Source organism: Dipteris shenzhenensis, chromosome 23, assembly GCF_047967505.1.
Source record: "Dipteris shenzhenensis isolate YYH24624 ecotype China chromosome 23, Dip_SZ_1.0, whole genome shotgun sequence".
Classification (NCBI taxonomy): Eukaryota; Viridiplantae; Streptophyta; class Polypodiopsida; order Gleicheniales; family Dipteridaceae; genus Dipteris; species Dipteris shenzhenensis.
The window spans coordinates 25,433,511-25,452,871 of NC_141618.1; the positions used below are offsets into that span (position 1 = coordinate 25,433,511).

The 19,361-nt window shown below is 45.9% G+C and overlaps 1 protein-coding gene across 4 annotated transcripts in view; it reads right to left on the minus strand.

Moving 5' to 3' along the window:
* The window catches only part of LOC147887161 (uncharacterized), a 191,011-nt gene extending 180,014 nt beyond the window's left edge, over positions 1-10,997 (minus strand). For all 4 annotated transcript variants that reach the window (XM_087394693.1, XM_087394692.1, XM_087394690.1 and 1 more), the window contains exon 1: positions 10,843-10,997. Coding sequence is in view for 3 of the 4 variants with exons in the window: in XM_087394692.1 (XP_087250818.1) it covers positions 10,843-10,851 (9 nt within the window). In the remaining variant the exon portion in view is untranslated. The remainder of the gene's footprint in view (positions 1-10,842) is intronic.
* Between the last annotated feature and the right edge of the window lie 8,364 nt (positions 10,998-19,361).

The window sequence follows — 19,361 nt, forward strand, 5'->3', positions numbered from 1 at the left end:
GCCTTGGTCTTTGATGCTATTCAGCCTCTCTCTCATCAAATACGCATTGGTTTGGATTATGCCTGGCAAGCTTTTGTTGCTCTGATGCAAGCAGTTATTCGAGATTATGGCAAATCCTATATGCAAGCCACAAGGGAGAGTGTAGCACACGCCAAATTTACTTGTCAGAGTTTGACTGAGCTTGCTCATCTTTGCCCTTTGTCTTCAAAGGAAAGCATGCTCTTTTTTTTTGTGCAAAAAGTAGTGCTAGTTATATTACTTGAAAGCGAGAGTACAAGGCGGCCTAAAGGCCAGCGGGCTGCAATCGCAAAAACGGATTCAGCCCGAGGAGTCAAAATGCTAAATACAAGCCTCTTAGGGCATAATCGTCGGAGAGTGGACAAACAGCCACGGTGGAGGGGCGTAATGCCACTGGAGACTCTGAGTAGAGTGCTGGAAGAACAACTTCCGGTGGTCCCAGTCGCGAAGGAAGCGTCGTCTCTTTTCCTTCCCTGCCCGGGACTCTCCCTGAATCTGATCCCACTGACCCTTGAGCGTGTGAACGATCGTGCTCCAAAAGTCTGCTAGGGTCTGGGTAGCAGAAGAAGTCTGAGCTCCTACAGTCTACGCGCATCTGGAAGTCCAGATATGCCAGCCTGCAATGCTCCCTATGATCTCCCAAACTAGGTGCCGAGGCATCGCTCCTGCATCTGTCTCTGTCAGATGCCAAGGGAAGCTGTCCATGTATGCCCAGGTGGCCTGCGTGATGAAAAAGACAGGATCCTGTCTAGAGAACTCATAGGCCAAGTGATGTCCCGTCTCAGTGCTGCACCAGCAAACACCAGCAAACGGCTCCCCAAGTGATCGGTCCTAGCTCGGGTGTAGCCCTCGCTAGGATCCCCATGACTCCCTTCCAAACCGTCTGCGCATGCGAGCAGCTCCAAAGGCAGTGCTTCAGGGACGACTCCTCCTGAAAACACATCTGGCAATGCCCCTCCTGCCCCATCTGCCTCAGCCAGCTGCCAATTGGAAGCCCCTTGTGTGCCACCATCCAAAGGAAGTAGGAGATCTTCCTCGGCCACCAGCTAGCCCAAAGAGTCTTCCAGAAAGTGCGAAGAAAGACCAAAGATATCCCCTGGGCATACCACCTATGTGCCTGTGTGGGTAGCCCGCGCTGGAGAGCCCCAAGAGCACGCCGACCCGTGCGCGCACTGTAAGAAAAGAAGGGGGTAGGGTTCTCTGAGGTCTCCGATGGTGGCCAGCGCCACTCTCCTGGGTCCCACTCCACCTCTGTCAAGGAACGGCCCTCCCATATCCAGAGTCGCCAATCCTGGTCCTGCATAATCAGGGGGTCTATATGCCACGTCTTCCCTTGCAGCCCTACAATGCGAAGGCGCTGCCAGGGAAGCTGGGGGTCGATCACGGCCTCTCTGCTCTGTAGGCGACTGTCATCAGTGACGGAGAAGAAGTGTACCGAGGAGTCCGAGAAGAGGCCTGCAACCACCAAAGGAACGCCTCGTGGAGTGAACTGTCCTAGCCACCTCTCATCTCCCGGGAAGAGCTGTCCGGTGACTATGGGAATCCTCCAACCTGCAGGAATGGCAGCATCAATCTCCGCTTGCCGAGCCTGGAGCCCACGTGCCGTACCTACTGCTGCTGCTAGCTCGCCTGGGCTCAGCTGGCTGTAGACGTCCCTCCAAACCCGGAGCGAGTGCGCGGGCCCACGCGCCCAGAGTGCCCAAGGGATATGGGATCTCTCTCCAAGCTGGCGACCTGTAGCATCTGTCACCTGGCTGCTCCAGATCAGGGGCTGTCTGTCTATCTCCTCTCGGCAGCTAGGGGGAACTTGGGAGAGGCTGTGTCGCAACTTCCTCCAGACCGAGATGAGGCTACGGAGGAAGGGGGAACGGGGCTGAGTCAAAGGAGCTGAAGTGAAGATCCATCGGATAGAAGGCTGCCAAACACCCCCTCTCTGGGGAGTACACGCGCTGAGACCATGCTGTAGCAAGAGCTTCCACGTCTGCCCTCCTGGGGTCAGACCACGGATGACTAACTTGCCAAGAAGTGCCTGACTCTGCAATTCTGGATCTATGATGCCGAGGCCGCCCTCTGTCTGGGGGAGAATGACCGTTTGCTAGGCGACCCTAGCTCTGGTGGTGTCGGAACCGTCTGAACCAGACCATAGGAAGTTCCGCACCAGTCTCCTCAGCTGGGCTACACATGATCTCGAGAAACACTAGCAAGAGGCCACATACCAAGCAGTGGCAAGAAGGACCTGGTTGACCACAAGGGCCCTGCCTGCCAAGGAAAGCCAAGCCGTGGTCCAGAAAGCAAGCTTCCGTCGTATAGAGGCTAGGACCGGCAAGAACTGCTGAGCCGGTGTGATGTCCAGGTCTACCTGGAATCCCAGGTAACGTGTTGTCTATCCTCTAGGGATCCAGCGAAACCCCAGGAAAATACCCCACTGTGAGCTGGCTCTCGGATCCGTAAGAAAACCAACTGACTTATGCCAGTTGATTTTCGCCCCAGCTGCAAGGCAAAAAATCTCTAGGGACAGTCTCACTCGCTCTAGTGACTCGACATCATCCTGCACATATAGGGCTGTGTCGTCTGCATACTCGGAGTCTAGAAGCTCTGCATCATCTCGAATAGGGAGACGCATCCCGCGAAGACCAGTGGTAAGGGCTTGAAGGAAGTGGGTCATGGCCTCTGCAAAAAATAGGAAGAGGTAGGGCGCTAGCGGATAGCCCTGACGCAACGAGCGCTCGAGTGTGAATCTCTCCCCCATCCTGCCGCTGATGATAACCCGACTGGAGGCCGATCTGTAAAGGCTAGCAATAACTCTGATCCACTCGTCTGGGAAACCAAACCGAGAGTGTACCTTCCAAAAAGGACCAATCTACCCTGTCGTACGCCTTCTCAAAGTCGAGAAGGAGTATGGCAAGGTGCTGGCCACTGTGCTGAGCCCATTCCGTCGCCTCTGAGAAAGTGAAGATGTTGTCCAAAGCTGCGATCTTGGACAAAACCAGTCTGGGTGTCATGAATCAAGTCCTGTAGCAGGGGGCGGATGCGGCTACTGATCATCTTGGCGAGGATTTTGTAGGCGGTCCGGAGGAGGGTGATAGGGCGCCACTGTCTAATCTCCTGACGGTCCCCCCCTTTGGGGATGAGGCAAAGCAGGCCTGTCGCAAGGCTCTCTGGCATCTGCCCGCTGGAGAAGATATGCTGGAAGGCTGCGAGCAAGGGCCGGTGGATCTGCTCCCAAAAGGTGGTGAAGAAAGCTCTAGAGAGGCCATCCTCACCTGGGCATTTCTGCCCATCAATAGTGCTCACTGCATCCTGCATCTCCGCCACGGTGAAAGGGGCGAGAAGGGCGTCGCTCATGCTGGGCTGCACGAGCCGCGGTGTAGATCTCCACACCTCCTCCCTACAAATGCGGCCACGAGGATCTGGGGGCTCCTGCTGGAATAATGATCTGTAGAAATCTGTCGCCAAGTCCCGGACCTCGTCTGGATCTGTCTTGACACTACCATCCTGCGCCCTAAGAGAACAGAGCTGTTCCCCTGCTGACCTCTGTCCATGAGTCCTGAAGAACTCTCTGCACATCCTATCGCCTTTCCTAGCCCAGAAGGACTTGGAAGCATGAAATGAGAACTCTGAGCGACGCTGGGTGATCTCCTCTAGCATGGCTCGGGCCCGAACCTCCTGCTGTCTGAGCTCCTCAGAGCTTGGAGAAAACTGCTGCATCCGCTGAATCGAAGCGAGATCACGTCTGAGACCCCTCTCCCGTGCCCAACACTGCTGTCTGACCTGAATCGCCTCCTGCTGGCAGATGAGGCTAGACTCAGCAAGCGCCTGAGCTGTGTTGCCATATCCCTGGTGGGGTCCCAATCCTGCTCCCACAGGTCCACTATCCTGCTGTGAACCGCTGCTCTGGAGTAGATGGAGTCCGGGATCCGGCATGAGCGTGGAGGTGAGGAATGAGAGGCTGAGTCCAGGACTAGGATGACTGGGGCATGGTCTGAGAGTGTCGCCCTGGAACCACTCCTGACTCTCGTCCTCTGCCAAGCGCCCAATCACTGACATAGAAACGGTCCAGCCGCTCCAGAAGTCTGCCTCCCTCCCTCCTGTAACCCCAAGAGAAGTCCAGACTCCCTGACCATCTGCGAAAGGAAGGCTCGCTCCAGCTGTCCCGACCTCCCACTGCGAAGAGGAAGGAGTCCCAATCTGCCTGCTCTGCCTGAGCTATACCGAGGAACTCTGGGCCCCGTCCCTGCTGATCCTCTAAGGTCTCAAGGTTGTTGAAGTCCCCTCCTACAATCCAAGAGTCCATCTCTGGCAACAAGTCTGTCAAGGATCTCCAAAAAACGGCTCTACATCTGAGATCGATCGGGGCGTAGATATTGAGGATGCCAATACGGGATCCCTCAATATGCAAGCCCACCCAAAGCACACGTCTTGGGATTAGAGTGCCAAAACCACACACATGCTGAACTAGAGAAGCGTCGATGGAGGTACAGACACCCCCGCTCCTCCCCTGCTCGCCAATCGAAGGTTCCCAGTAGGTGTGGGAGCGTCCTGTGAGGACCTTCCCACAAATACTGGTCTGAGAAGCCGAAAGCTTGTGTTCCTGTAGTAGGAGCACATCTACCCTTCCCACCAAGGCTGGCTAGAGCTCCTATCTGAGCACCATCTTCCTGGGGCCACGGGTTCCTAATGAGTGGAACCCGTTGACATTCCAAGAGATAATGCGTAAACTCATGAGGAGGGAAGGTGGGCCACAAACAACTGTCTGCTTGCGGTCGATGTCGAAGTGGTCGGAGGATGTCCTGTGTGGAGACAAAGGCGCTTCTGTGAAGGTTTCGAAGGAGAGGCCGGATCATCGGACCCCTCCTCTAAAACCTTTAGCAGAGGGGAGAGGCCCTTCGTCCTGTGGTGGTAGGCTCTCTCTAACCAGCTCGACGCCTCTACCAAGGAAATGCTGTAGAAGCCCGCTACCTCTGAGGTCCTCCATGGGCGAAGCCCTCTCGCGTAGGCCCACTCTAGCGGTGGTCTAATAATGACTAGGAGTCGGAAACCTTTGGCGCTGTGGCGCCAACGCAGACGAACATCACCCTCCTGCCACCGCTGCTGAAGAAGCTCCGCTGCTCTGCTACCAATCCAGTCCTGCACCTGCTCCTGGGACTGATCTCGTATCGTCTCCCAAACATTGTCATTCGTCCATTGCTCATTCCCTTCACTGGAGATAGTGAAGGAATAGCTAGGACCATCGTGTGGGGCAAGGACGGACACCTTACCCTCCGCCCCCTTGCGGAGGAAGAAGATGCTGATGTCTAGGCATGCAGGGAAGGAGCCAATACCCGCTGCATCCAAATAATCCCAAGGACCTGCTCGATAAAACTCCAATGGAAGAGCTCTAGGAGCAGCCCTTGGGCATGGGGACGAAGATGAGGAGTCTGAACCAGAGAGAGGGGTGCTGGCCACCTGCGGGGAAGGGCCTCTCCCCTCCGCCGGGCCCGGAGGGATAGGCGCGGGTGAGGTCTGTGCTGGCTTCGGGGCTGCAGGTGGCGCAGGTGGAGGGGGGGGGTTCCCTCTGGATCATGCTCGAGGAAGAGAGTGGAGTGGAAACCACCGGTGCGGAGGGGGATCCTGGAGGGGGTGGGGGTCGGAGAATCGAGGAGGAGGGGGGAGAGGGAGGAGGGCGGGGTGAAGGATGAGGGGGAGGCTGGCTGACCTTCTCCTTTCCCTTCTCCTTCCCCTTACCGGGCTGCTGATGAGTAGGGACCACCGGAGGGGACTCTGTTGTAGATGGGCAGGTTTTTTGGGGCCTGCTTTGTTTCCCTTCCGTTTTCTTTTGACCTCCGTCCAGCCTTCCCCTTCGGGAGGGGATGTCGCTGACTGGTGAGGAGGATCCTGAGTTGCTTGAACGGGGGTCTTCTGAGGTTCTGTACCCGTGAAGCGAGGACATGAGCACGCCTCGTGCCCGAAGCCATGGCATCTCAAACATTGGTTTGGGCGACCAGTGACCAGAATGCGCTGCGTCTCACCACACCTGTGTCTGTCTCTATCTCGAACTCTGAGGGGATGCTCTGTGGATCGAGGACTGCCACTTTGACATGTGGCACCCCTTGGGCTACCGCCGCATCAACGTAGGTGTCCTGCATAAGGCCAGCCAAAGTGCGCCCCCAGGTCCTTGATGATCGGGCGAAGCTCGGTTGCAAGACCTGGGAAGATAAGGGTAACTGGATGGCGAGGAATGCGAAAGCGGGCATCAAAGTCCGCTACACTGAAACCCCTGTACCATGGGACCATGAGGATGATCTTCCCACCCACAGAAGTAGGGGATCGCCTGACCATGTCGCTCGCATCCTGTGCTGAGGAGAGCTTGAGCCAGAAGATGCCACGTCCCATGAGTGCAACCTCCTCGATGTGACTGTCCTCGAGGTAGAGGGTGGACTGCAACCAGTCCCTGATGTCTACTCGTGAAGGGGAGTAGCCAATGACTCTCCCATAAACGGATGTCTGGGAGAAGTCCGTGGCGGCCTGCTTCACCAAGGAGACCTGGTGCTCTGTCAATGTTACGCGATAGGCTGATGGAGGGGGGAGGTCCGTCTGGGCCACCGGTTTCGGGCACGTGGCCGCCATATCGCATTGACTAACTGCGAACACTCCGAGGCAGGGGAAGGGGAAGGAAACAGAAGGGGCGGGGATGGGGGATTAAGGTGGGGGAGGGAAGAAGGAGGGATGGAGAGGTATGGGGACACGGGGGGGGAGAGGGTGGTGACAAAAGGGGATGGCGGAGGAAGGAGGAGGAAAAAGAGAGGGGGGGGGGGCAGCGCAGCGCAGGGGGGTGAAAGGAAGGGGAAGGGAGGGTGTGGCAGCGCCGCACGAGGGGGGTGGGGAGGAGAGGTGAGGAGGGGGAGGAAAGCATGCTCTTATGTCAGGCTCAATTCTCTCTTCAATCCAATGATCGCAGAAAGCTTGCTAAATGGGAAACTCGATCCAGACAACGGGCATTTTTGGATAAAGGCTGCTCTTCCAAGCAATTTTTTAAGAGTTTACACTACAAAAGACAGGCTGCCAATATCTGTCAGATCCGGATGCCTGATGGTTCTTGGTCAACATCTCGTTCAGAGCTTGCTGATTTATGTGTGCAGCACTTCTCCACTCATTTTGGGCATCTGGATACTCTTTCTCATCGGGTCGTGTCTGCACGTCAGCTTCTTTTGCAGCATATTCATCCAATTCTGTCTGATGCTCAAGCTTTGGAACTTGAACATCCCTTCACTGAAAGGGAATTGTCTGATGCACTGAGATCCTGTGGCAGATGGAAATCTCCAGGATGGGATGGTCTCACTGTTGAATTTTTTATTGCATTCTGGGATCTTCTTAAATTCACCTTGCTGCAAATGGTAGATACAGCATGGCAAAATCAGCAGATGCCTGTGTCATGGAAAAAGGGTCTTCTCAAGCTGATTCCAAAAAAGCAGCTATGTGATTCACTTGGTGATTGGAGGCCAATCACGCTCATGCCAGTCGTTTACAAGATCATTGCCAAAATGGTGGTTGATCGGATTAAGGTTATTTGCATGATGGTTTGCATCCCTCCCAATATGGCTTTGTTCCAAGTCGCCATATCACAGATAACATTGCCAATGCTTGTATTGGGATTGAATATGCCAAATACACGCAGCAGGATGTTCTACTCTTGCAAGTAGATATTGCAAAAGCCTTTGACATAGTTCAATGGGATTTCATCTCGCAAACCATGCGAGCTTTGGGGTTTGGACAAAAAATGCAGCAGGTTATTTATTGGCTTTACAGAGATAGCAATGCGGCTTGCATTATTTCTGGGGATATCTCTGATGAGTGGACTCTTCGTTGTTCGGTCCGCCAGGGATGCCCTCTCAGTGCTTTACTGTATGCCATTGCTACTCATCCTATGCTACAATATATTGATCATCTTGTGGCTACAGGATCACTTCATGGCTTGGAATTGGATGCTAATCGCAGCATGGTTGCTCAAGCTTATGCTGATGATTCTTTCTTTACCTCGAAGAATACGCCCCATGATCTTGGTGCCTTGATGCACGCCCTCTCTGTTTATGGTTTGGCAGCTGGTCTTCATGTTAATTTTCAGAAGTCTAAGCTGCTCCCTTTGTATTCCAAAGACTGGCATAGGCTATTATGGCCCGGGGATATCATTCCACCCACTCAGTTTGTTCGTCATCTTGGGTACCCTTTAGGGTGGGAACTCACTCGCCGACAACAAACTGATTGGGTTTTGGCTAAGCTTCAGAAAAAGCTTGAGTATTGGAAACTGGCAACCTGGCCTTTGCACGTTCGTCTTCGGATAGTGCAGTCCATCCTTGTGGCATATATTCAATTTTACTTGCCATTGATCATGTTCACTAAGGCAGATCTTACATCTTTCATGTCTGTCTTTATGGAACTCTTTTGGCGATCCAAACATGGCAGAAAAAGTCTCAGGCTGCTTTCGGTGCATCACATTTGTTCTCTCAAGATGCATGGTGGATTGAACATCACGGATATTCATGTGCATATTCTTGCCCACCGGGGAAAAATGTTGCTGCAACTTCTGCAAGGTGATGAGCCTTGGGCTCTTATGATTAGGACTCTGGTCACTCATATCAGTATTTCTGCGTTTGGTCATTGGCAACTCGATCATTGGGATTTCTTTTTTGGCTGCACTGATGGCACTTTGCTTGGATGCCCTTTTGTCTCCCACTTGCTTCTTGACTGGAAGCATGCTCTTTCTCATCTGGAATGGAATGGACGGCAATCTTTGCTTGGGAATTCTTTGAGAGCTGAAAGCATTCACTGGTCGAAAGTCTTTCAGCCTCCCTTGGCTTTATAGGAACCTCGACGTTCCTACTTTGTCTCGTTTAAATGCATTACCTTGGTTGCTGATATTATAGATGATGCTGGTACTGTGCTCCCCTTTTCTCTAGCAGCCACTACATATGGATTGGGCTCTCATTATCGTCCTTTGTGGCGACAAATTACTTCAATGCTTTCGCCTTTTGTTCCGATTCCTCCTTTGGAACTCCAGGACCGGCTGGAAGATTGGACTTTGACTTCTCCAGGGTCCTCTTCTCATCCTTTGAGGCTATCTCAGATTAATGTACCTGCATTGTATAAAATCCTTTTGCCTCAACCTTGGGTTTCAGAGAGAGGTGATTCTGTTTGGCGAATGCATCGCCCAGCCAAGTGGTGGAGGAAATGGAGGAAAAGATTACAGCAACTTTGGGCCTATAAAGTACCGCTTCGGCAATAGGTTTTCTTTTGGCGAGTTCTTTTGGTTTTGGGAGTGTTTCCTTCTGGACAGCTATTAGCTCATCGACACATTGAACCTGCACTTTGCCATAGATGTTCAGCTTCTTCGGAGACTGTGCCTCACTTGCTTTGGCATTGTCCGTGCTCTCGTGAGTTTTTTGATCTGCTTCGACAGCGCCTGCGAGTGAGATTTCCATCTGTTCCGTTTGGGAAGTTCTTCTGGCTATTTGGGTTTCATCCATCCAGACCGGAGTTTCATCTTTTCTTTGTTTGGGTTCGCTACTGGGCACTATGGACTTTATGGACATATAGGAATTGTAAAGTCTTTGGTGATCCTACTTTCTCTCTGTTTGGCTTTTTTAGGTGTTCTCTATAACAATCTTTCTTTGATTGCTTGCAGACCTGCTGCATAGATCATGAGGTCTTTTTGGCATATACTGAAATTTTCAGTTGATGTAATTGTAGCACCTTTTTTGAGGTTGCTACTCATATAATATAATCAATCAAAGATTTCACCCAAAAAAAAAAAAAGGTGTGTGTGTGTGTGTGTGTGTGTGTGTGTGTGTGAGAGAGAGAGAGAGAGAGAGAGAGAGATTGTGCTGAGCTTTGCGTGCCCCCGGCTCAGGGTCCATTGGAACCTGGTGCCTCTGAAATAAGTTGCAGATCTGCTGCTGTCATTTTTTTTGCTCCGCTCAATAGGATGGATCTTCGGGCATCATGGCTACTGCAATGATCCCACAATGGTGATACCTTAAACGGAGTGACTGCTCATAGTCCTATGCCAAACCTCATCTTTGGAGAATTGGCTTGGCCTGTGATGTCCACTCAATGTGACTTTCCCGTGAACAAGAAATCTGTGACTGTTATCAGCAGGGTCCCTGTCTATCTACGGATCTCATGAGTTCGTCTATGTGTAGAAAGTTTCGATACAAAGAAGACTCAAGGAGAGAGAATTCATCTTAAACTTATGTTCACATATATTTTGTACGAGATCTTGAGCGTTTTGAGAGAGGTCAAGATTTGTGAGTTTTTTAGGAAAAAGAGAGGTTCTGAGAGAGAAGAAGGAAGAACGAAATATGGCAATGGCTCCTCCTTCTGCTGCTCCTGCTCCCCTCCCTTTCAAAGTCTCTCTCTCACTCTCTCTCTCTCTCTCTCTCTCTCTCTGTGCAGCCATTAGTCCGGGTACCTCATTAACTCATTTCTTAAATCAACTGCCAATTTGTCAGCTGAAGCAGCACATTCTTTACTTGGGCAAGGAGCAAATCGACTGCTTTTTATCAGGTATTACAGTCCATTTTGTTTGAAAACCCACGAATCAGTTGCCTAATACTTCAGTTTACGATCGGTTTAACAAACCGAAACCGTAAAAGGTATTCATATTATTCATAATTGTGTGAAACAGATTCACCAGTACACATTCCTTGAACAATGGCAGAGGTTCTTAGATGCGACAAGAGCTGTCCAAGTCCAAAGGATCTTTCTAACCGTAATTTGTATTTGAAAGTTAGATACCAATTGAAAATCAACACGGCTGCAAGCATCATATGCTAAACAAGGCCAACATACCGAATTCATGGATATGAGCGTCGAAATAATAAGTTGTGGACGTAAGCTTTTAAAATATGCCTCTCCGTCAATCTTGTTTCATAGTTTCCATAATGATCGTGATTCTCTTTTTAAGATTAGGATGGTCTGAGTTACTGAGTAGATCATAGCCTATGTATGACTCTCGGTCATAAATCATAAATCTATGCTATGAATGTGAGTGAAATCTCAGCAATTTTTTAGTTTGATGTGACAGCTTAAGAGGCTATTATTGAAGTGTTTCTTATGTTTGAGTGCCATATCTTTATACATGCCTCACAGGCTCACAACCATCATAAAACTCTCCATTTTATATCGAGCTGGTCCTAACATGGTCACCTGCTTTCACTATTATAGCTTATGAAATCTTCTTTTTCTTCTTTTGAAAGGGGAACATGCTGACTTGTATTAGAGGGCTTGGTCAAACCCTAAAAAAGAGAACCAAATACATGGGCACATAGCCCATGGTCTATGTTGCACAGCAAGTGAGAGCATCACTCAATCAGACAACTACCAACATCGGAGAGGCACACACTTTGCAACGAATCTTTCACTTTGATCACCACACGCTTGTTGAGTAAAGCTTTTCATGGACATTTGTACAGTCATGTCGCTTTGCTCAATGCCAAATGGAATTTGGACCAAGCTTCGGCCTTGGTGGGGGAGAAGTAGTATCATTTGTAAGGGTTGTAAGGCTAGTTGTAGGTTGACAAGGTGGTTTGAGGTCCCCTATATCCTTTGTGTTGCCAAGTGGCAGACTCTATTCATCATCTATTTTGGAAGTGCCCAATTTTATCAATGATTATAGGGCCCAAATTGTTGAAACCATGGCCATTTGACTAATGAATTAATGGGCATGCATGCACACATGGATATGCCTTTATAAATTGGAATGTCAATCAATAAAACCTTTTTTTGAAGGTCTTATTAATGTATTCTCATAGCTTAGCCTTGCAAGATTTTTGTCCAGTTGTTGGTGTAATAATAATCTCAAGAGAGGATGCATTACTTGAATTTGATGATCTTACACAAATGTGATATTATTACTTGAATACAACTAACCACTACAAACAGACTCACAAAGTAAGTCACATATGCATGATGATTGAATTTTGTTGTACCAACACACTTTGTCTTGAATAATGAGCTTAGGGGGATCATATTTGAAATAGCATAAGCATGCAAGGGGGCACAAAAACACATCCACTATCCATAATCTTCCAAATATTTTTGCATCGAGAATTGTTGGTTTATTCAATTTGCATTTCTCTAGCTCTCATGTTTTAAGAAAAATTCCCTTCGCACGTCCTTCTTGACAAATTCATGTGGCATGGTTAGATGATTTGAGTGCCATATGGTCTCCATTGCTATGCAAATGTATAAAGGGTAAAGGAAGAGAGACACTCGTTCTTGAGGGCTTCTTGATATGCCTTCTTTTTTTAATTCGAGCAAAAAAAGGTTTTTGAATTATGTCTCAAAAGACAAGATAAGAACTTGAAGTTCCAAATACAACTGGTTCAACCAGTAAAGCTAACAACAAAAGGAAAAAAATTGTGATCATACATCAGTTATAGACTGAGGGTTTGTTGATTTTGCTTTGAAGTCTTTGATCAATGCGATGCCATCTCAATAGGCAGCCCATTTGCCTTCTTTGCTAGCTAGCTAGCCTTTACCTTTGCAAGTTTTGTGGCTTTGTTCTGTAATTGAGCTTTTGTGATTATGCCTTTGGAGTATGATAAGAAATTGGTACATTGTGTAATGATGAATGTATGTTACTTATTTTTTGATAGAAATATTTTCTTTAATTTCGGTAAAGTTTCTAGCTAATTTATTATGGCATAGTTTATGCAAAAATGAGGCAAACATGTTAAGTTATTTGAATTTGAGAGAGATAACACTTCTTACATGCATGAAGGAAAGGACTTGTTAAGAGAAACAAGGAATAGAATTACTAGTCACCATTTGAAATCACTTTAGAAGGAATACTTTCCTACGGCTCTTATGTACTTAAAATGCAAAGGAGGAGCTATGGGTGTGTTTTCTACTTTCATTAATTTTGTTCAATGGAGTCTTTTGATTTTGACCCATATGTTGCATGTTGCTCCTCATAGAATTGTTCTTCTTGACTTGGCCCCTTTGCTTTCTTGTACACTATCATTTCTCTACCCAACTGGATTTATTCTTTTTGGAAACCTATAGAGTCAATACAATCTATAATTATTACTTCAGACTTGTAATGTATGGAGCTTTTTTTGGCTTCTTGCTTCCACTACTAGAGTAGAAAGTCAACAAACCTTTGGGCTTCACATTGATGAGATCACCTCCTTCGTAGACCGCCTAGGAGGCGAAGGGTCACTCTTGGCCGATCTCATGATATAGATACAGAGCACTTCTTTGTTATGCATAATGTTGGAACATGGGGAAGAATAGATGCATTGTGGCAAGACTCAATGAGAACACATAAGATGTTGCAATGGATGCTCTATTGATTTGAGAGGGAATTCCCTCTTTTATAGAAATGGAGAGAGGGTGTCCTAAATCAGTGGCACCTCTCCTACATCAATGGAGGTAACTCCTAAATCATAGGAACTCCACAATCATAGGCACCACCCCATGTGGGGGCTTTTGCATTACATCATAGGCACCACCCCATGGACTTAATGTGATTGTCCTAAACTAGCCCGATGGTTGGAACATCATGCAACCGTGGTTGGTTCAGCTAAAACACCAATTATGCGATTGTCTTGAACTAGAGTGGTTGAACAGAAAGCAACAACAATATATTTTGCAATAGAACAACAATATAATGTTATTTTACTAAACCAGCTCGGTGGTTGGAACGTCATCAACCGTGGCTGGTTCAGCTCAAACACTAGTGTGGTTGAACAGACATTAGTTGTTGATTAACTCGATGGTTGAAATTACTGTGTTTCTTAGTACTTAAATTAGTTAAATTTAATTTCCTATTGTTTAGGTCATATACCACTTAATTTCTAGATGGGGATGGCTTGGACTTAATGTGATTGTGATTGTCCTAAGCTAGCCCAGTGCTGTTTCAAGTCAAACAGCAGTATCTGATTGAAATTGTGGTTGAATAGAAATAAAGAAATGAAAAGAAATATATTGGTATGGAAATGAAAAGCAATATATTGTTATTTTCTAATTGTGAAAGTCAAAAATGAAAAGTAATATACTTGTTATTGTCCAGCCCGGTAGTTGAAATAGTCACTGTCCTAAACCAACCCGATGGTTGAAATTGTGACCGTGTCCTAAACCAGCCTGATGATTAAAATTGTGAATGTCCTAAACCAACGCGGTGGTTTAATTGTTTTGTTTTGCTAGTATCTTATTATATATGATTGTATTAAACTAGCCCGAGGGTTGAATTTTTTTGGTTTTTTTGTAGCTTGATTAGTTTAATTAAACCGCATTCTTGCACACATTGTATTTTGTTTTGTTTTCCTCATAGAAGTGCAAAAAGGGGGCCTGCATGTTGGATCAACAGTGGATTGTATCTCAATTTTATGGATCAGAATCCTGACATTTCAATTGGGCAGAGGAGCTTTGAGCATTGGAAGCCCTGGTATGTCAAGAAACTCAAAGACATGAATGTTTGTTGTTACCAATTTGCCAAACACACATAGGATTTGACCTGTGCAGGCAAGCTGTGAATGATTTGAGACCTGCTCGTATTGGAGCATTGCTCCATGGGGATTGACGCCCATTTCTCCTTGATGAATGTGCAGTCTATAGGGCACCTGGATCCTCATCATGTGTCCCAAACAACCACCACACTTGTTTTTGTAAATCCCAAATGATAGATTAAACCCACACTTGTTTTTAGTATACCCTAAACAACCACCGTGCTTGTTTTTAGTCATCTAATTGCATGTCATGGGATTTAATTGCATTTTCTTTGGTTGCACACAAGGAAAATAGCTCCCACAAACAGGCTAGTTCTGTCTTGAACTATTGTTAGATTTCAACCACCAGGCTGGTGAAATATTAGAAAATGCATGTGTTTATGGTGTCCCCTTTAGGTTGGTTCTCTTTAACTATTGTCAAATTTGAACCATTGGGCTATGACCACAAATCCTAAACAAACGAATTGCCTGACCACTGCACTGGTGGCAATTAATATCCTAGTGTGCAACCAACCACTACGTTGGCGACCACTTATCCTACACTACCGCCTTGCTATCCTAAAATGGATCGTATTGTTGCAAAGTGCTATACTAAAACAGTCCCCTTTAGGCTAGCTCTCTTTATCTATTATCAGATTTCAGCCACCGACCACAAATCCTATATGAATTGCAAGCTATAGAATTTTATTGTATTATTGGAAAATATCCATCAATTATAAAGTCCAACTCAGGGAAACATTTTCAACTTATAAAGTCCAACTGAGTGAAGTAGCCATAAGAAAATAGAACCTTTGAATCTAACTAAATGCAACATTTTCAAATTATAAAGTCCAGTTGAGTGAAGCAATCATAAAAGAGGTATCCAAGGATGGATAAATGGCAAATTATTACTTTAAAACTGAAGTTATATAGAAAATCCAAATGTATAGTGAGCCCCTAAAGTTATATACCCGGGTAGTATACAACCAAGTTTTACTCTTCTACATTTTGAAAAGAGACCGCCATCGTATCTAAGGATGGATAAATACAAAGACAATTTACTACTTAGCTCTAGTTGTATTGAAAAGCCGACTATATTAGAGGGGTAGTCAGACCCTAAAAAAGTCCCAGGTAATATATATCCAAGATTCCAAGAGATCAAGTTTAAGACCTTTGAAGGACTTTATATTTACACAAGGATTCCAGGACAAGGGCTCGACACTTCGCACAATGGGAGCCTTTAACAACATACTTCACAAACTGTGGGTTCTTATAATATTATTGAAGGCCTTCCCACAGTTCCTTCTGCAATATGACCATCTCGTGAATGACACTCTTGGGAACTCTATGTTCCTCCTCCAAGCAATCAATCTCATCTATGACAATCTTGGGTTGCCGAGGGACCCCTTGCAAAATGGATTCATCAAGCTCACGACAAGCGGCAGAAAAAATGTCATTGCTATCGTAGCTTTCTATATCATGGCAACCATCTAATTGCATGTCATGGCTAGATGATGATGTATATGACCGCCTATGCTAGGCTAGGCTACCAGCAAAATCCAGCGGGTAGATTGTGTGCTGTTAGCAGCCCATTTTCCCAACGTTCAGATATTTATCAATACATCCTTTCACGCTATTCATAATATTTCACTTTTTTCTATTTTTACCAAGGATGCTAGCTCGATATTAGGAAGCCATTTTTAAGTAGTATTTATAAGCATTGATGCTATCATCTCATGTTCCTCCTAATATTATGCACAAAAATGCTTGCACGAGCATCTTCTTCATTCGTAGCCGACAGACAAAAACTACTACTACTACTACTACTACTACTACTACTACTACTACTACTACTACTACTACTGTTGCTGCTGCTGCTACTGCTACTGCTCATCCGACTCGTCGGAGTCATCATCGTTGCCCTGGCCCTCGTGACCTTCACTTGATCCTTGGCCCTCATGACCTTCGCCTGATGATCCCTGGCCCTCGTTGAAGCCGTCTAAGCCAAATCCCTCGAGACTTGCCTTCTCATCATCACCGCTTCCCTCTATTAATGGGACGTTTGAGCTTGCACCTGAAGAGTGAAACCATATTAATTTGAAATTAGATGGAACTTAAAGAATGAAACAATTTAAAAAGTGAGATTACAAGTTGGAGTAGTGTTTATATCGAGTGTAGCACTCCCCTAGGCCAACAAAGCCTACATAGAAATAATCAAAAACCAAGAAAATTCCAAAAAAATAGTTGACTGATTGTGCAAGAAGGAGCACACTGGGATAGCACCTAATTCAATGCCATGCTAATTAGGTCTGATATACCTACCTCTGATAATTAGACCTAACTTCCAGCTGGCACATTAATTGTGCCATCTTAGCTCCCAAAAAGTCAACGCAAGATTAGCTCTATTTCAACGTGTAGGGTTATCTATATTTTAGTGTGTAGCTCTATCTATATATTAGTGCCACGCTGAATTATGGGGTCAATAGGATTTGGCTAATTATAGAACCTGGATCATCAGTTGACTTAATTGAACTAACATATTCACACAGAGAGTGCACAAATTCCCACTGTATCGGTGAGTAATACGACACCGCATGCAGTACGTTTCTTTGAGAAAGAACCCTCATTCAATGGCACCTTTGATCCTAGAATGCCAACAAATTACGGCCACAAGGCCTAGCAACATAGATGAATGATTCAAATGAGTGAGTGGGGGATACACTACCTAGGTTTATGGTGTCCCAACCTTCACCACATCCAACTTGGGAAGGAGGCCTAGAAGGTACTCCATATCTGTCATCTATTCCATATAGACCTGTGCTTGGTGTAAATATGCCAATATCTAAGGTACTGGCGATACAACCTTACAATAAGGCCTAGTGAGCCTTGTGGCCCAATTCCAGTGCCTTGTGGATCAAGATCTACAAACCTTACTTTTGTCTGATTGCCAAAGTTTTGGAACCCTCCACTTGGACAACTCATGTATGGGATAGTGCCTCCCCAATCCATAAATCCTCCTGTAACATAAATGGTGCCTTTAGATGAGGCTATGAGGATCCTAGTGCAAGCACTAGGGAGTGGGGCCTTTTAGGAAGGGAGACTAACCTTTCAAGGAGTAAATTGATCACAATCTCCAAACTAATCACTAAATTCCTAGGCAAAAGAGATCCAATATCCCATGTGGACAGGTTTGACTTAGAAATTTGTTAAAAACTGGGGATGTTGGAGACCTAGATAAATTTAAGGTCTTTGGGTTGAGCTTGGATGGCAAGGCTAGATAATGTTAAGGGCTCTCAATCCAAAAGAGAAAATTAAATAGGATACACTGCGTAAATCATTTATAGTGGGACTTGGTCCACTAGACCCAAGTGAAGAGAGTTGCATTTCCTCTGAGAAAAAATGTACAAGCAACGTTTTATGATCAATTCAAGATTAGCAATACACTCAGGGACTGTTTAGTAGAGAAACTACCCTAGAAATTCATTTTATATGTTTTATCTCTTCATTATCATTTTGGAGTGTTTAGTAGAATGCAATTTGTTGGCTATTTCTAAGTGTTTAATAGTGTTTAGTAGAACAAATTTTATAGATTATCTATTCTATTAAGTAAGTACAATTAGAAAGCATGAAAAACCAAGGCAAAAACGATAACCCAATAATCAAATACCGCACTTCCATCAAACCATACCTTATTTTACCTCTTGTCCATTTATTTTCTTATCACTTTTTGTGGCTCTCATCAAAGGCTTCATCAATGAGAATCAATAATTATTTCACTAAAAAGTGAAAAATCAACTAAGACTAAATATATATAATGACTATTTTGATACTCTTAAAAATTAAATTTAGAATTTAAGACCCTAAATGATATAATTTATAGCTTATACCTTTGTAGATGTGCTCAAATGACCTTTTTCGTTCAATTTGAGTGGCTAAATGACTATATTTGGACATTATATGCGAAAGTTATGACATTTTTAAAAATGTTGTCCAAGATAGTTTTACTGGCGAAACTACCTAGGAAGGCTTCCTAGAAATGGATTTCTTTGGAGAAACCCCCCATGAAGAGGGGTGATGAGAGAATTTATTTAAATTCCAAGGTAGTTTCATGATGAAACTGCTTCCTTCAAATGAGTTTCTTTGGAGAAACCACCCATGAAGAGGGGTTATGAGAAGTTTTCTTCAAGTATACTCCCCTATCAAATAGAAGGTTATGAGGGGATTTTCTATGAGAAACCCACTCTACACGTGGGTTTTTTCAAATCCTTTCCATCCGAGTATCCACCATGCCTAACATCATTTCATTGTTAGCTGAAGTTCTCCATCTTTGTGCCAAGATCTATGGAGACAATAGACATTCTCATTTGAAGTGAAAGTGGGCCTCTTTTGTAATCAACTATAAACATATAGTTTCTCTTAGGAACATGGTTTTAGTAACATATCATAATATGCCTTTTCTTAAAGTAGAAATGTGAAATTTTGTCCTTCGTTGGGATGCTCCGAGTTTTGGCATAGAAAGGGCCACCCCCAAGTCGAGCACGATTAACTAGCTATATGAGTGGGCATAATCCCTTCACGATTGTATCGCCATGATAAAGCACTTGAACTTGCCATGTGAACCTCATGAGAGAATGAGTGATGCACAGCTACCGCCTTGTTTCCTTATAAGGTTATGGGACTCTAAGCTTCACATTCACCTATTTGCAATGAATCCCATGTCCTTTGGCAAGACTAAAATATGTTTGGGTGACAATATGAAGGAGGAGGCTCAAGGGGGGAAACCTCATCTGCCTCTTTGGAGGAATCACACACCATGAAAGCCACCAACTAGGGTGAAGCTAAGGAGAGAGGCACAACCAATAAGGAGACAGGTCCAAC